Consider the following 19,290-nt stretch of genomic DNA (forward strand, 5'->3'; position numbering starts at 1 on the left):
TTTTTTTTGATGGACAAATGGGTCTGTCTGTCTTCCTGTAGAGCACACCAGTAAAATCAGCCTAGAACTGCACAATGAGGCCGGATTGCTGAACAAACCTGATGCCCAGGCTAATGAGAGAGAAAGGAGATCCATAGCAAATTACCCGAGGAGTCTGTGTTGTCCCTGATCCACAGCTGGATGTGTGACACATTCAGACGGATCTCAGAGTAGCTGGTGATGGAGGTGCTGTTGTAGTAAAACAACACCGTCTGCCTGATTTCTCTAGGGTCATCTGAGATAGTCTTCCTCGGAGGCAACTTCATCCCATTTAAGGTTACAGGATTGTTATACTAAGAGAGAAAGACATATACCTGCTCATACAGAATGCCTGTCATTTTATTTGTTAGACACTAGTAAAAAGTACTTATATAGTTGATTTACGCCACAGAAAAATGTTATCTCGCAATTCTAACTCGTTAGAATTGCATACGCAACTCAGAATTATGATTAAAAAAGTCAGAACTGCTAGATTTAAACTCAAAATTGCGAGCCATAAACTCACAATTTAGACTTTTTCACATAGTTGAGAGTTTACTTTAATTGCAAGTTAGTAATTGTGAGATACAAACTCATAATTCCGGAAAAAAAAAAAAAAACAGAATTACGAAATGTAAACTCGTAATTTAACTCAGAATTACAAGTTAATAATCGCAAGATGTAAATGTCAGAATTGCAAGATGTAAGCTCATAATTGTGGGTAATAAACTCACACTTTGGACTTTTTTTCTCAGAATTGCAAGTTTATATCTTGCAATTTTAAGTTATTAATTGTGAAATGTAAGCTCAGAATTCCTAAAATTGCGAGATGTAAACTCAAAATTGCGAGTTCTAAACTTGCAATTTGAATCTCTTTTTATCTCACAATTTAGTTCTTAACTCACAATTGCGAGTTATTAATCACAAGATGAAAAAAGTCAGGATTTTGATATGTAAATTCATAATTGCAAATTGTAAACTCCGAATTTCAAGTGTATATCTCACAATTGATGTAAACTCAGAATACCGATAAAAACAAGAGTTGTTTGATTTAAACTCGCAATTTGGATCTTTTTCTCAGAGTTCATATTTCACAAATTGTAAGATGTGAACTAGAATTCTGAGAAGAAGAAAAAAGACAATGTAATAAATGAGATGAAAAGAGATTTGAATTGTGAGTTATACACTATGAATTGTTAGATAAAAAAGTTTTTTTTATATTTTTATTTTGTGGCTGAAATAAGCTTCCAGAGTCATTCTCACCAGTAATTTGACTTCGTGATTGTCGTGGATTGTCCACTCAGTGTTTGCTGGACCTCTCAGGACCACTTTAGACTTGGATGGCAAATGCACATAAACATGCCTGAAAGAAAATGCCACATTAATCCAATGTTATCACATGACAAGACTTCAAATAAAAATTGGGTGATCACATTTCATTCTTAAACTTCTGATAGTAGAGATTTTTTTAGAAGATGTGAGCTGCCTTGAGGAACAATGACAGACGAAACTAAACTGTTTTTAAAAAACAAATAAATAAAACTTCAACTTCAATCCTGTACTGTACAGATAATGAGTAAAGAGACCTGAAAAAGTGAAACACTTTACCAATCAGTTTAGAAGCTGCATTTTGGACCAATCGTAGGCGATACAAGGTGATATTTACCTTATTTTGACATCATCAGGAATATTGATCACGTGAATCGGTTCTCCAGAATGCTTTGTGTAACATGATTTGAGCTCATCAGGTGGAGGTGTCAGCTTCAGCTCAATGAACTGTTTATCTGCTGCTATTTCTGGCTGCAGGTCACATGTTGAGGGTTGCTGTGTTCCTGTAAGAGTTCAGTTTCACACAATGACTGGATCACTGATCGTAAGAGCCGAATACATCGATGCAGAGCGTGATCTTACCCTTCATCCCAGTGAAAGTGATGGCCATGGGATCTCGTGCTGTGGTGAAAGATGTGACTCCACCAAATGTCTCTGCTGCCCATTTGAGAAGCTCAGAATCGCTGTTTGTGAACGGGGCAACGTGTGTTTGTGGACTTCCTCTAGTTGGCAAGTAAAACGTTATTGAGGTCCCATATGTTACCTGTAAAGTGGATGCAAATGAGTTTGCTTTTAGGATAAGACACAATATAAAAGCACATCAGGAGAATCTGCTTCAGTCTCCGCATGCAGGCCTAGAGTTCTGTTTGCAGACAACACAGAAAACAACAAAATGTGAATATTGTGAAAATCTCAAATCTTTCATAACAATATTCACACTGCTGTTCAAAGCCTGTTATTTACAGTCAGAGTAAATTTCTCACAGAGATCTTAGATGGCAGTGTTTGACTTTTGACAACTCTTCATGTACCGTTTATTACAGTAAAGTGTAAAGAAAAATGACACCATCCCATACTACTGGTCAAAAGTTTTCTAAATATTTCAAAGGAGTCTCTTCTGCTCTTTTGATGAAAAAATACAGAAAAAGGCAGTAATACTGTGAAATATTATCACCACTTAAAATAACTGTCAAATGCTGATTTGCTGCTCAGGAAGCATTTCAGATTATTAATAATGTTGAAAATAGTTGTGCTGCTTCATATTTTTTGTGGAAACCTTGACACACTATCATTCAAAAGTTTGGGGTAAGTTAAAAAAAAAGAAAATAATAGTTTTATTCAGCAAGGATGCATTAAACTGACCAAAAGTGACAGTAAAGATGTGTACAATGTTACAAAAGATTTCCATTTCGAATAAAATTAACTTTCTATTCATCATATAATCATGTATAATAAAATATCAGTTTTCACAAAAATATGAAACAGCACAACTGTTTTCAACATTACCAATGTGTGTGTGTGTGTGTGTGCCATAAGTACAGTATAATAAATGCTAAGTACAGCAATACAATGGAATAAGAATAGCTGGTATGGAAAACAGAATACAAACAAACAAACAAACAAACACACACACACATGTGTGTGTATATATATATATATATATATGATGCCAAGGCAACAAACCTTGCTATATTTATGAAGCATGATTTATAGCCAGAGCTCTATATTATGCAGACACAAATTCTAGGACAGTCGTATCTTTAACCTTGCTCGCAAGTTTTCAAATTGTCACATAATTATGATGAATCTTTACTGCAAAGAAAAAAAGTCACCTTCAAAGTGTGCGGATAAGTGTGAGCGCTGATCAAAATCTTATATCAGGCTTTGAGTAAATTATTTCATCTGTTATTTTACTTAAGATTCATGCTTTATATAGCAACTAAAATGTGGTAATGGGGGGCTTTTTGTACATTGAATTATATATTTCATCTTATTTGATTATTTTCTCTTTTTATTTGGAACTTGATCGACACAAATATTAAGCTCAGATTATTCATAGCGAATGAATGACAAGTCTGGCATAAGTGCAAAAACAGTTTCAGTAAAACCTGCAGTTCTTTTGCCTTCTTTTGGACCCGCTATTGTAGACGGGAAAGAAACATATAAGCTAACAGTCCGATTTCTATCAGAAATGTAAGTTCTCAATATATTTACAGCTGTGCTGCTGGTATGAATATCACGTGATTACTTGCGGCCCAATCAGAACAAAGCGACCGCAAGCGTGACATCACTTATAATTCTAAATTCTGATTGGATGAGCCACATTCTGAGCCGATGTGAAATAGCCAATATACACATCTGACAACATTCAAGTCAGCAAAACTATGCAGTATGTACAATGCAAAACACCAGCCCTACGTTAACATACAAGTGGCCGTCTCTGTGTTTGTGAAGCGGGAGGGAGTCAGCGGACTTTACTGGAGCGAGAACTCTGGCTGATTGAACTTTTTCATGTGTATTGGATGGAAATACAGAGACAGGAAGGCACATACACAAGAGTTTATCTGAAGCACAATGGGGCGTCTGTAGATTGATGGGCATTTGTCTTGGATGAGGATGGGACGCTTCAAAACCTCAGGAAGCAGCTTGACAGACAGCAACCAAAATCAAGACACAATTCCAATGACGCACACCGTAACGTGTGATGTGATGGATGAATCTCAAGAACAGACCATCAGGTCACACTTCACCCACACATCAACAGAAAAAAAGAAAAAGAAAATGTTCTGCATAAAGAAAATGAAGACGATTATGATTTTTTTGCATTGTTATTTGCACCCTAAGCAAAGTTATCAGTCACATGACACATTTACGGCTCAAAAAAATAAATAAAATGAGGATATACAGCATGCTAGAGCATCATGACTGGATTTAAATCCTCTGAAGGTCTGTGCTGAGATGACAGGAGGAAACAGAAGCACAGCACACAGAGAAAGAGTCCTGACAGACGGGGGAGAGTTTCATCAACAAAACAGACACTCACGATTTTTCATCATATTTTCTCAGTCTGTTCATGTCATCAGGTTAGTAGCTTCAGAATGGAAGAGAATGGAGAACAATCAGTTCAGAATACGTCAGGCCTGGAATTATTATTACACGACATATGCTGAGAGAAGAGGGAATAATATTTCATTCGGCACTGCTTTGCAGTCCAGTATTGAAAATTGATGCCAAGGTCCAAAATTAACATTCACCAAGTGAGCAAATGCAAGTAAATAGTCAAAACATTCTCACTGCAGCATAATATATCGAATAAATGGTAAGAACTACAATTTGACCCTCACAACTGTATGAGCAAAATTAAGGGTCAGTAAGATTTGATTTGATTTAATGTATTTTTTTAATTTAAAAAGTAGTACTTTTATACAGCAAGGAGGCATTCAATTGATCAAAAGTGACAGTAAAGACATTTATGATGTTAAAAAGATAAATGCGGTTCTTTTGAACTTTCTATACATCAAAGTATTACAGGCTTTACAGGAATATATTATATTTTAACATATATTAATGTAGAAAACAGTTATTATATATTGTAATAATATTTCACAAATTTTTACTGTATTTTTGATCAAATAAATGCAGGTGAGCAGAAGAGAAAAAATTGAAAAGTGGTGTATAGACAATGCAAAAATAGCTCAATAATTCCAATATCATGAGCAAGAGTCTTATTTTAAAGTAATTTCATTTTTGGGCACAATCTGTCAGAATTATTTGCTTTGGTTGTCAACTGTTACAAGAAAATACAGTAGTATATTTTTTCATACTGTAAGTGATAAATGATAACGGTATTCAGTGTGCCATAAATGCAATATTGATCCTACCAGAAAGAGATTTGTGCTAAATTAAACATTTAAAAGCAGTGTTGATATGCTCTCTCTCTCTCTCTCTCTCTCTCATATATATATATATATATATATATATACACTGTATATATATAAATTGAACAACCTACACTGAAAAGCAGATTTTGGTCTCTGCCTGTTGAGTTGTTTCACTGAGACACTGAGTGAACAGGTTGTGATGGATTGAGGCTGGTGTTGCAAATGGTCAGGAGTGATTCTCTGACCCGGCCTGACTGCGTCTCATTGATAATAATGCTCAAGAACAACAGATGCTGTTTCTCCAGACTCAAGACATCGCGTGTCTCCCCCAGGCCATCATAACACACTGCATTTTTAATATCTCGCAGTCTGGCTCAGGATTCAGTCACATTTGGGGCGGAGCTGAATTTCCCCTCCTTGCAAGGAAATTAACGTTTGCTCCCTTTCGGTTTGCACTGTAATGCGCTTTGTTCCACAGCAATCTAATTAAGGTTAACAAGGTTCAGTGGTGGAAAGAACAAATTGAAGAAAACAAACTGGGCCGTTTTCTTTCGAGAGCTCTGGCACATCCATATTCGACACTAGTTAAGTCTGTTTGCAAATTCTCATGGGGTCGCGGGCTAAACAAACAAGGTTAATTGCCTCTCAAAACAGAGCTGAAAGTGTGCAGCTGTAGCTGCTTTTATTGTCAGACACCTGCCAACGGCTCCCATGCGACTCCCTGTTAAATATAAAGTGGATGCAAGCGTCTTTGTGCTGGCAACTCGTCCACAAATGTAGATCTGGATATTTGTTATTATTGTGTTATTTTTAGTGAACTCTGGCGGGATTTACAAATGAAAACACTGAATGCATTGGTACTTACATAGATGTTCACTGTGGGATTGTCTTGAAGCAGGATGGTTTGTGCGCTGCTGGAGGTGATGATCACCACCGAAGGGTTTGCCACAGTTACGTTTAGTTCTAACATTGTGTGTTTTTCCTGTGAAAATACAAGAATGGAAGTTTTTGAATTTAATGTTTGAGCACATTTGGTACAAAAAATGAGCTCAGTCAAATATTTTTTTAAACCAATTGCAAATAGGCTTTATGCTGTAAATGTAATTTGTTTATAGCTTTAAATATATAATACATAAATAGAGATGCACCAATATGAAATTTCCCAGCCCATACCGATAGCCGATTATTCAGAATGATATCTGCCGATAGTTTGGATTTCTTAAGGAAATAAAAAATTAAATAAAAAAACTTCCCCAACTACTATACAGGGATCCCTCTCATTTGGTACATTAGAGGTTAAAATGAACAACAAAACTATATTCAATGCTATTTATTTTCAGATATAATAATCACACTCAAAAACGTTTGTATAGCCTACAACTCACTTGCACAAGGTAGTTTTCATAAAAACTTGTTAATGACAGATTTATTCATACATACATATATAATTAACAGTAAATAAGTTCCCTCTGGTGTTTTTTAGTTTTTTTTATATAGCTAAAACTGGATAACTTTCCTGAAGTAAATAAAACATTAAAAGACAAGCTGTTTTATGTCTTTCTTTTGGTTCAAACACTGATTGACCGATTATATGAGACATGATGCACCAAGTTGTCTCTTTCAACATACCTTCTGATGTTAATTCATGTTTATTTCACGCTATGAAAGCGGAAGAAACTCACGCTCTGTGCTGCTGCTTGGCAGCGATATGTCACGTCACACTTAAGAGCGTCAAAACAGCATTTATTGTTTGAAATTTGTAATAAAATGTACAGAAATTGAAAGCGGAGATATTATCAGAAGTAATTAAGCACAAAGCTCTTTGTGATAATTAAATTGGAGGCTCATTACAAATGTTTTGTGAAGGGAAAACCATGGACATGGCAACCCTGGCTTGAACTACAGGTGGTTCATGGGGTCAAATAGAACCCGCGTTAACTGTGAGGTGTTAATGCGTTATTATTGCTTTAACCTGAACAGCCCTAAATTCAACACAAGAAACATCTCTGTCATGCAATTTGTTGTGACATGCTTTTCCGACACCTTTTAATTGACATTAGATAATCGGCCCTGATCATTGGCTGTTTTTAAATAATCGGCTGATGGCCAAAAAGTGCAGAAAAGTGATTTTATCGGCCGATACATTGGTGCATCCCTATATAAAATATATGTCAACGGGAAAAGAACAACTATTTTTCTATTCTTGCTGAAATGCAGTTTATGTAGTGTGTGTGTGTGCGTCAAAATGGTCAAATATATATCAGAAAAAATACATTAATTAAAAAAAAAATTACAATACATAGTAAATAAAATAAAATAAAAATACAATTAAAAAAAACATTTAAAACATTTACATTTAAAAAAAATGTTCTTTCCTTGCTTCTCTTTTTTCTATTTTCTGTATACTGTTTGTTGTTCAAAAATTATCAAATATATTCAGAACTTGTTTTGCATTTATTAAAAAAAAAATATATAAAAATACATAAATATATTGTAAATGCATATAGACAATATATTTATAAATGAGATATTTATTTTTATACAGCAATCCACTAGCAATGCCCTAGCAGCCACCCACTGCACCTTAGCATCGTGACAATGACTTTTGCATGGACAAACACTCTTCAGAAAATGCTAGTATACTATAATAATCTTGAGTGTACTGGGTGATTGTGATTAGGTAAGTATTCTTATGTAACTGTAGGAGCTTCACTCAAACTACAGCCACAGATAAAAAGCACAATTCAGCGATTCAATCCTGGTTCAGTGATCCACAGCACTGCACATTTCTCAAGTTTCTTATCCGGTTCAGTTCATGCAGCTCTTTCTTAACAAGCTGATGATCAGAATCGGGTGTGTAAATAAGGAAGACGTAGAGAATGCGCAGAGCGGTGGGTTTGAGATCCGCCGGAGTACAGCAGCATATAGCTGGAGTAAATGAGACACAATCTGATCCAGGCGGCAGAAATTCCCACAGGCAATTTTCCGGTGATTAGGAAGCCCAGAAATCATGCACTATAAACATTTGTGCTGGTCTGGTAGTGCTGTTGCCGTTTTGCATACAATACAGACGCGCTGGATTGTGGAGTGGAAGTCCAGCTGCTGGTCCAGCCTGTGTTTTACCTCGTGCTTCCTGCTTTATTGCGGTAACACAGTTTACAACTGAACTAAAGTTTTGCGCAAATGATGCACTATACAGTATGCACTTATACTTTAATGTATCTAATGTATGAACTTTGAGCTTATTTTGTCAGTCAGTATAAGAGTCTGCACTGCATTAAGTAAAGCTGCAGCAGTTTAGTGCCTGAAGTGTCTTAAATTCAACACTTTATTTTAATTATTTCAGTACATAAAGAAAAAACTAAAATGATTAATGTTGCTTTAATTTTTTTTAAATACGTTTTTTTTTTTTTTTTTTTCTTCAAGTAACAATTCTTTTAAATTGTTTTATTTTTAGTTTTCATGAACCATAATAACCCTGATGGGTCATGAGTCAAGACTTCATGGAGTGCAGCAGGGTAAAGATGAGCTGAAGTGAATCCCAGCACAAGAGACCCAGTGAACACCGAGATATCACAGCACATCGACTGCTGCTTGCACTTCAACTAGGTTTCTACAGAAACCTCACACTCTCCTGCAGCGAATGTGTCGACAGAGGAGGGCAGCCATGAATGTTTCATGGAGGAATAAACAGAGTAACGTGTGTTCGGTGTCTGTACCGTTGACATCTGACTCTACCAGACTGAGCCTCCGTCCACTGTGAGCTCTATCACTACGTTAAGGCATAGTTCACCCAAAAATGAAAATAAAGAGTTTGTTTCTTCATGGGAACAGATTTGGAGAAATGTAGCATTGCATCACTTGCTCAACAATGGATGCTCTGCAGTGAATGGTTGCCGTCAGAATGAGAGTCCCGACAGCTGATAAAAACATCACAATAATCCATAAGTAATCCACACCACTCCAGTCCATCAGCTAACATCTTGTGAAGCCAAAAGCTGTGTGCATATAAGAAACAAATATATCATGCAAGACGTTGTTTAAAGCTTTTTTTTGACTTGCTTGATCTGTGCATATTTCTCTCCTGATTCACACCAGACCACTTTTTCACTGGAGGAAGAGTTATTATGGATTATGGACTTGTATTTTAGCCACAAGCAATGGTTTAAAGTTTAAAACGTTTTAATGATAGACTTGTTTCTTACAAGCACACAGCTTTTGGCTTCATGAGATGTTAATTGGACTGGAGTCGTGTTAATTACTTATATTATTGTGATTACTTTGATTATTGTGACGTTTTTATTCACTGCAGAGGATCCATTGGTGAGCAAGTGATGTAATGCTACATGTTTTCCTAATATGATGAAGCAGCAAACTCCTCTACATCTTGGATGGCCTGAAGGGGAGCACATTTTCAGCACATTGGCTGTCCAAGCATGCTGTCCAGCAAGAATTACAGTAAACCATTTGATCAACCAGATCATGTTAATGTATCCTTAAAACAATATATTTTGAGTTGAGTGACTTTCAGATGGTGTGAAATCTGTGTCCCAGTATTTAAGAGCAACTACCATGTGAATCTAGAAAAAGAGCTTCCATCTGAGGCAAATCAGAGGGCCGAGCCGAACCCGGAGCAGCTCATACTGGGAACAAATCTACTCGTAATCATATTTAGACACAATGTCAACATTCCCACCTGGATCTTTCCTCATCACTAGACCAGAGCAACACTGGAATGAAGTCTTGAGTAAATGAGAACTACTAACTGCTCCCTGGAGAACTCGTGTTCATACAATGCCAAAGTTAAAACAACCCAGACATTTATAAAAGTAATTTACAAAGAAGACCAACAACGATTGCAATGACCTTGTTTGCTTTGGATTCATTAGTAGATCTGCATCAACATGTGTTCAGAGAGCATGCAATAATATATACCATCTGTGCACCAAGAAATGTTCCAAATATAAAGGCAAATGTCCAAGGCTTCCTCCAAATACAGAGTTGGAGAAATACTGTGAATTTGCCCAGAACTGCCCCAAAACTAAGAGCAACTGAGAGACCTCACCATGAGACCTACGGCAGTGTTAAAGGAGCTCCAGTCTCCTGACGGAGATGGAGAAACTGTGTATGAAACATCAATAATACACGCTTCATCAATCTGGCGTGTTTGAAAGGGCAACACAAGAAAAGCCTCTGTCTGTGGGGGGGGGGGACACTCACTGCACAATAAATATTTTATTTACATCGTGTCTGCACTTTGTTTGTTATAATGAGACTTTAGGACTGCTCCTAGAATTTAGGACTGAAAAAAACTCCATCGTTTTGATTGGTTAGTGGATTCTGACTACGCCGATTCTGAAACACCTGATTGGTCATTGCGTTCAAGAAATCACCAGGTACGTCTGTGATTGGCTACAATGCTCAACGCTGTAAAAACACGTCATTAGAAACCTTTGAAGCTCTCCAAAACGCAAACACAGAGACCGATGGAGTCTGCCGTGAGGTGGCTGTCGCTTACTTTCATTTTAATGTTTATTTTGTTAAAGTTACAGTCTTGAACTTTGTTACATACCTATACAGATTTTCCTTGCATCATCCTGGCGACCCATTTTTTAAGTCTTGTGACCCTCGGGTGGGTCGGGTTTGAAAACCACTGCTTTAGTGTTTTTGACCCACTTAAGTAGGGCTTAAGTACATCTTTATATGTAATTTCATAATTCTATTATCTTTAAAATAGGCCTCTTGTTAAAGTGTTACTGCTGAATGCACGGACAAGCATTTATGGTAAACTAGAATATACTTTTGTTATTTCGACTGAAACTTGTATATCATGTATAATTTAAATATATTTGTAATTGCACATTTGTAATGATGAAGTTGCAATTTAGTGCATTTAAAATAACGCATACAGTTAAAATAATCAAATATATTACATGTGCTTTAGTAGGCTATGTTGTTAACACAACACATCATAATAAGTGTACTTACAAAGCACATTTTAATTCATCATGTTTTAATAATCTTTTAAGTAAAACTTTCATTTTGTCATTAAGTGTACTTCCGTGTGAAATAAGAAACAATCATGAAAGTGGACTTATATTCAACCGATTTATTATTATCTGAAAGTACAAGTTTTAAAATATACTTGAAGTAATTTGATGTGCACCCTGATTACGATTAAGTGCACTTTTTCAAAAGAAAAAAGCTGTGAATTAAAAAAAAAAAAAAACTGCCCAGAACTTCAGCTAGTCTGACTCACCAGTCAACAAAATCCACGGTATGAGACCTCGGCAAGACCTGCAGTCCTCAGTGACAGAGATGGAGAAACTGTGTATGAAACACCAGCGGCACAAACACACACACACACTTCATAAATCTGACTGAAAAAACAAGCATCACATTTCAGCTGGAGTTTCCCAACAGCAAGCTGGACACGGTGACCACATGAGACCCTACAGAGGAGGATTGATGTGACCCGCATTGAACCACAGTGCAACATGTCATGTGCGGTGCAAACCAAACACACCGAGTGCTGAGAACCATCCTTACAGTGGAGCATGATGGGACTGTCAAGCTCTGGAGATTCATGAGTGCAGGAAATGATGGGCTAATTACAGCTAAACCCTGTGGCCAAATGTGATGCAATGCACAAAATCACTTGCAACAGGACACTGACCTGCAACACACAGCTGAAGAGATGGGGGTGACAAAAAATGACCTGCAATCAAACCTAGGCTGTGGTCAGAACAGCATACGACTCATACTGACATTTTTACACAAAAATTGTATTAAAAATGCAAAAATGCAAAAAAAATCCTATTTGTGAGATGATAACTGGTTGCCAGCCACTGTCTGAATAAAACAATGCAACATGATGAGGTCATGTGACACTGATGCAGCATATTACCTTTAAAAATGTAGAAATGTTTGCATGCAGTAAATCGTATCCTAGTATTTAATTCAGAACACAACCTCAGACCACAATCAATGGACAACCTGGCAATTGATTTGAAAACGACTGTTCAAATGGTCCACATCCAGTTTAATGTTGCTTGGGCAATTATTACGCCATTGTTAATATGGCAATTAATTTTATTTCCTCACTTTATTGATTTAAATCTATGGATGTTTTACCTGAATTTGTAGAGTATTTGATGAGTTGCATGGATACAAATGTTTTGTGAGCAAACACAATAGTTTTGCAAGAGAATGCATATGTTTTGTGAACGAACACTGATGCTAATGTTTTGCAAATGTTTTTTGTTTTTCTCGAGGGAACGCAATAGTTTTGCAAGAGAATGCAAATGTTTTGTGAACAAACACTGATGCTAATGTTTTGTGAACAAACACTGTGATGCTAATGTTTTGTGAACAAACACTAATGCTAATGTTTTGTGAACAGACACTGATGTTAATGTTTTGTGAACAAACACTGATGCTAATGTTTTGTGAACAAACACTGATGCTAATGTTTTGTGAACAAACACTGATGCTAATGTTTTGCAAATGTTTTTTCTCGAGGGAACGCAATAGTTTTGTTAGAGAATGCAAATGTTTCTTGGTGGAGTACTATAATTTTTGCGCAAAGTTATTGAAAAGCATCTCGTTTTTTTTTTTGTTTTTCGTTTCCATCACAATGTCCCTTTCAGGGGCTCCGCAGTATCTCAAGTAAGAATAATCATAAAAGACAAAGAAGTGTTTTTCTGTGACTAGTGCAACTGCTGATTGGAGGCACATGCTGGCTTCTACTGATCTTCTAACACTTCAGGAAAACTCCACCGGTTTAAAAGCATAATTAAGACAGACGTGTGGTCAAAAGTGAAGCTTTCCAATCATAATCGGTTGACCTGTCTGTCATCAGTCCTCTCAGCTGCTCAGCGCTCTGTTTGAAGCAGTCGTCCGGAGAGGCAAGCATTGTTTCTTCATGGCTTTTATTCAATCGATCGGTCACAGGCGTGCCATGTTCGCCTGCAGGGTTTCCACGAGAATTCACCCCCCGCCGGCCGAAGAGGTTCAGAAAGAGCTCGGCACCACGCCGTCCCACTGCTGAGCTAATCAAGGCTCTCGGCGGTCAGTCCAGCAGTATTTTATGTTCAACACACACACACTCCGCTGTGCTCAACTCTCACATGCTGTCATTTGCGGACGGTAGCTGCCGTCAACAAGCCATTAGGGAGGCGACAGCATGCGGCTAATAAAGGACAAACTCAGTGCGTGTATGAAAACGCCATGCTGGTGCTAAACTGATATAAGAGATAGACGTGTAATGGTTGTGTTCGGTTTGTGGATTCTTATGATGTGTTAACTTTGGTTCCCGTGTTTCCTTCCTGTGTTTAGCTCCTGTGGCCTGTAGCACGAAGCCGGTTTCAGTTTCTACCCAGGTAAGTTCGCGTTTAGTTTGAGCAAACTCTTGAGTTTTAGGGCTCAAGGTGGTGGGTTGGTTTTGAGCGGGTTTCGTCACCATGGTAACTTATGCTACCCTAATCCCAAGCAGGTTTTATTCTGAGTTAGAGATCACAAACCAAAGCTGGACCAATCAGCTCTGAGCAAAGTAACATATACCTGACGCAATAAAGCCACCCCCCTTTATCTCTCACTACAAATGAATGTTTAAAGTGATACATTTTTAGAGACAAATCTTTTGCTGCTATTTGTTTATTATATTTATATCTTATAGGTTATAATTATGTATAATTCATATCATATATTCATATAAGTATATGAGTTAACAATTAAAATTAAACAGCATTTAAATTAATAGGCTATAACTATATACATATAAATACAAGGTTCAGCATATAAAGCTTTTTGAACTGATGAAGCTTGTTTTCTTTTGAGCTCCTTGTAATATAAATCATTTAAATTCAGTTGATTCACTTGCATTGATATAGTCAGTAGCTGCCTTCTCAAACTTTCACTGCAGCAGTGTTTATTCCTGCCTTGTAAATGGGTTTCAATTCATGGTATTTTTTTTCCATAATCTCTTCATCTTCAAAGTGAATTGCGCGAGAAGTCAATCAAACTGATGCTTTCCATGTTCCGTGTGATTGGCTGTTTGCAGCACGTGTCACACTTTCAGGTGCGCCTCAAAAACTCTGGATCAAACCTGAGTTGACAGAACGTTTATACCAAATGTTGTGCAACAGCTGATCCTGATCTAAACTTACTCTGCAACTCTGAGTTTGTTCATCTCGCTTCATGCTACAGGCCGCTGTTCACTTTGTTCCCATTGTTAGTTTGTTTATGGTTACTCATTGGTTTATTGATTGTGTTCACCTGTGTCTTGTTTGGCTCCTCATCAAGCCCTTAGTTTGGTTCTTCTCTTTGGTCTGTATTGTCTTTGCATGTTTAAAGATTGTACATTAAAAAACTGTTAAATTTGAAATTTTTGGAAGTGAAAAATAAGTAATCTTCTGAAAAATGTAAACTGACAATCTTTGTGGCTCTTCACTTTTTCACTGAAATAGCCATTTCTTTTTTTTTAATCAGTTATGTATTTTTGGATTTTGAAGTTATGTGTATAACACTGTGCACCTCATATACTGTATATTATACTGTATATTTTGTGCGAACAAACGCAAAACTTCTGATAGAGAACGCAAATGTTTTGCTAGAGACCGTAAATGTTTTGCAAAAAAACAATAGTTTTACAAGAGAATGCAAATGTTTAGCAAACAAACTATTTATTTGGGAGAACGCAAATGTTTTGCAAATAAGCACAATATTTTTTGAGGAAATGCAAATGTTGTTAAATGCGATAGTCTTACAAGAGAACAAAAATGTTTTGCAAACAAACAATATTTGTTTTGCAAACAAACAATATTTCTTTGAGAGAACAAATGTTTTGCGAAAGAATGCCAATTTTGTGAACGAACGCAATACTTCTGTGAAATAACGCACAAGTTTTGTGAACGAAAACACAAATGTTTTGCGAAGAAATGCAATTATATTAACATTGATCATGTGTCTTTCTCATTACAATGTTTTTTAATGGCTGACTTCACTTCTTAATGTTTGACTTCACACAAAAAACTAAACAAATTGTCTGAGAATTGGCATTTCTGTGAAATGTGTTAAATGTTATGAATGTGTATAATGTTTTAAAGTCTCATCAGAACAAAGCAAGCAGTGATTGCATTTGATCAACAGCACATGATTCCTGTTCAAATGCTCCCAGAAGATCCCCGTTTTTCTTAGCCAGGTTTTATCTACTGTATGTGAAGTGTATCTGTGAAACATCATCAGTGAGCGTGAGATTGACGAACATTAATTAGTCTCACTGAAGGCGAGTTGTCAGACGTCCATGAGCACGAACAAGCAAATACAAAATAATCGCTGTTAGAGGAGGCTTTCATTTCCTCTGCTGATCAAAGACCAGTGTCTGTGAGCGTCTGTAGGCTCTCAGAAGACGAGTGAGAATCACACTTTTAGGAGGCATGTGTGAGTAAATACCCATAGGAAAGAAAATTACCAATATGATCTCTCTCGCTCTTAATAGTTCAATTGTATCTCCTAGACAAGGGGTTGCTAGAAATGCTAGGTGGTCTGTGAAAAAGTTCAGAGGAAGAAGAAAAAAAATGCTTTAAAATAAATTTAAATACACAAAAACAATTAAAGTATTGCTAATTATTATTATTAATATTAGATAAGTTATGTACATTGTGTAACATTATAAAATGTCTTTGCCACTTTTGATCAATTTAACAATAAATTAAAGTATTAATAAAAAAGTCTTCATTAAAAATGAACAACCTTAATTAAAAATAAATTACACCGTTCAGTAAAAACCTTTGAATGGTGTAATGTTTATTTATATTAATTAATGTTAATTGTTCCTCTGTGTGAAATCTCATCTAAACCACGAATGTGAATCTGTGTAGTGAGGTGCAATTTCATAGCAAACGGCTTTATTTTGATTTCCGCATCTTGTGTTGTCGTCCGCTGACGCGCCTTCTTTATTTAATATGGAAACTGCGTGCTGAAGGAAACAATCCAGTCATGTTAATAATTTGCAGAAATCCTCAATGGTGTTTACAGAATAGCAGACCTCCCATAATCCATCGCTGTCCACCTCACTCCGTTTGGGTCAAACAATGTCCACCGTGGTGCCTGATCACTCGCCCCTGCTATTTTTGTTCCTGTACATTCAAGATACAATTGTTTTCCTTTTGCTCTTTTTTTTTTTTCAAGAGCACTTTTTTCAGGGCTTTGCTGATGCATAACAGCTTCCCGTTATTCTTCGGCTCTCCTCTCGACCCGGGTCGGCTCCAGTATCCCAGACTCGGCTCTCGGCCAGCGTGACTGGAGCGCTGCCAGACAGTGACATCAATGAAGCTTGAAGCTCCACCCACTCCAGCACAGCCCACTTCACTCTGCCCTCTGTTTCTGTGTGTGCGCGCGCGCACACTTTAAAGGGATAATTCACACAAAAATGACAATTGTCTCAATTTATCAAGAAACTGGGTATGGGTTTGAAAATACATGAGGGAGACTAAATGATTCTGGGCCTGATGACGATGTCAGTGACACAGTTTGGATATTAAACGGTGTTGGTTTTTTTTATGAGACGCATCTGCCTGTAAGTAAAGGTCCAGAGAGGAACACGATATATGCTTGTGCAGAAGAAGAACACTTAAGCATAGTTTTAAAAAAAGAGCATTTGTTACGGAAACAATAAACTTTAATAGAATATACTTGAGTGTGAACTGAATGCAACACTTAACTGCAATTAAATGAAAATGTATTATAGTTTACATATTAAATGCAATTAGCTGAACTCTTGACTCAATTAAGTAGGACTTAAATACATCTTTATATGTAATTTAATAATTCTATTGTCTATGAAATATGGTTAAAGTACTGCTGAATGTACTGGCAAGCATTTATGATCAACTAAAATACTTTAATGTAATTTCTGTTGAAACTTGCATGTCATGTATTCAAATATATTTGTAATTACACATTTGTAATGATGAAATTGAAATTTAGTACATTTAAAATACATTAACTTTAAGTGTCAAATCAAATAACACACTACAATTAAAATTATAATCAAGTGCTTTACATGTGCTTTAGTATGTTAGTCAACACATCAAAATAAGTGTACTTCTTTAAAACATGACAAAAGATTATTTAAATAATGATTTAAAATGTACTTTAAAACTTAATTTGACATTATTGCAAAGTGTATTTTTTTAAATAATTTATTATATATATATATATATAAAAAGAATACTGGAGTGTGTTGTACAATAAAATTACAATACACTTCAGTTTTTATATTAAACATTTCAGTTTTTCTGCTTCAAAATGTCACGTATGTTACTTTGCAACTTTTCTTTGTAATTTTGCGTTTAATTTTCTGAGTGAATATGGTTTCTATACCAACATACAGTACTTGTCAAAGTTTGGAAACATCACGATTTTTAAATGTTTTTGAAAGAAGTCTCTTCTGTTAATATATTGTAAAATGTCATTTTTTTCTTGATCATTACTCCAGTCTTCAGTGTCACATGATCCTTCAGAAATCCAAAGTTTTGACAAATACTGTAGAAGCACAGTTTTAGAAATATATATCTTTAGAATTTGAAGTACACTACAGTTAAATGCACTTTTTTTATGGTTAACAGTTGGTTTGTAATGCAACATTTCTGCAACATTGAACAAAATTATTTCATAAAACGGCCTGCTTTCATCACCAGAAACACTTTGTGCGCTCTGGACCGTTTTTCTACAAAATTCCTCGAGAAGTAAAAACGGGCCCAAATGAGTCTATATTTAATAGAAAAGATGTTTGTTTTTCTTCTGCAAACCATGTGAAAACTCAACATGTTGAATTCCCTGCTGAAGCGAAAGGACGGGACATTTCCACAGCTCTCACGGCCTGTGATTCATTCACTCATCCAGCACAGATGAAGAAACATTCACATCTCCAGTGCGTAATCATCCTAAAATCACTCTCAGCATCCTCACGCTGTGAAGCCATTTACTCTCAAGCTGTCAGACGCTGATAATTCATCATCTAATCAACACGAGTGCGTTTAAAGAGTAAACGAGCACAAAAAACCTGACACTGACGCACCAACTCGCTCTGCTTTGGCCCAGGACGGGTGAGAGTTGCATCATCGCTAATGGTCTGTGTTGGTCTTTCTCAACCAAACGTGGAGAAACGTCTCGGGTTACTCATGTAACCATGGTTCCCCGAGAGGGAACGAGACACTGCGTCCTGGTGGACACTTTGGGGAACACTGTCTGCGTGACCGGTACCTAAAGCATGCGTAAAATAACTCCAATCCTATTGGTCCACGTGGCCCGTGACGTCATAGGCGGGTACCCGAAAGTATAAAAGGGGCACCTGCTGAATACGTCACCAACTCAGTTGTCTGAGGAGATGTAAACAGGCAGGCCGAAGGCATGGCAAAGGGACGCAGCGTCACGTTCCCTCTTGGGAAACCATGGTTACATGAGTAACCAGAGACGTTCCCCTTCTAGGGAACTCAACGCTGCGTCCTGGTGGACACTGCCTAGGAAGGGGTTCAGTCACATAGCTATCCACAGATAGCTATATCCCTAGAAAGGGGCTACAGGACCAAAAACTAAAACCCCTAGTAAACCTACCTGTGAAGCTGCCCAAACCACAGAGAGTGGGCTATGTATGACCCTAGCAGGGGAGATAGCACAGTCTAGGCAAGGGCTCAGGGAGACCACTACTTAAAACCCCAAGAAGGGGGAGCAGTCCCAGGGTAGTACATTGATATCCTCAGATAGCCATGTACCTAAGAATGACTCTCTTAACGAGAGGAAGCCCTGTTCAGAAGTATCGCCAGAGATACATAAGTGGAGTGGGGCCCAAGGAGAACCGGGGCCAGAACCAGCTCAGAGAATGGGAACAAAGTCGAGCGTGTAACACATACCACACAGGATTTTAGAAAAGTGCACAGGGTGCCTAGCCTGCACACTTCCCACAATGGGGATTTTAGAAAGCGCACAGAAGCTAGCGTGTACGCTTACCATAAACATGGATTTTAGGAATAGTAGAACAGGAGGGGACCGACTGAGACTAC

General features: G+C 37.0%; 1 protein-coding gene across 4 annotated transcripts in view; it reads right to left on the reverse strand.

Annotated features, from left to right (window-relative positions):
* Positions 1–19,290, reverse strand: part of LOC107715675 (uncharacterized) — a 63,617-nt gene that overhangs the window by 7,983 nt on the left and 36,344 nt on the right. For all 4 annotated transcript variants that reach the window (XM_016521843.1, XM_016521844.1, XM_016521845.1 and 1 more), the window contains 5 exons: positions 6,093–6,209; positions 1,930–2,110; positions 1,685–1,850; positions 1,282–1,381; positions 146–332 (listed from right to left, as the gene is read on the reverse strand). In XM_016521843.1, the coding sequence (XP_016377329.1) occupies positions 146–332; positions 1,282–1,381; positions 1,685–1,850; positions 1,930–2,110; positions 6,093–6,209 (751 nt within the window). The remainder of the gene's footprint in view (positions 1–145; positions 333–1,281; positions 1,382–1,684; positions 1,851–1,929; positions 2,111–6,092; positions 6,210–19,290) is intronic.

This window comes from Sinocyclocheilus rhinocerous, unplaced genomic scaffold, assembly GCF_001515625.1.
Source record: "Sinocyclocheilus rhinocerous isolate Xijiao unplaced genomic scaffold, SAMN03320098_v1.1 scaffold3527, whole genome shotgun sequence".
NCBI classification, from domain to species: Eukaryota; Metazoa; Chordata; class Actinopteri; order Cypriniformes; family Cyprinidae; genus Sinocyclocheilus; species Sinocyclocheilus rhinocerous.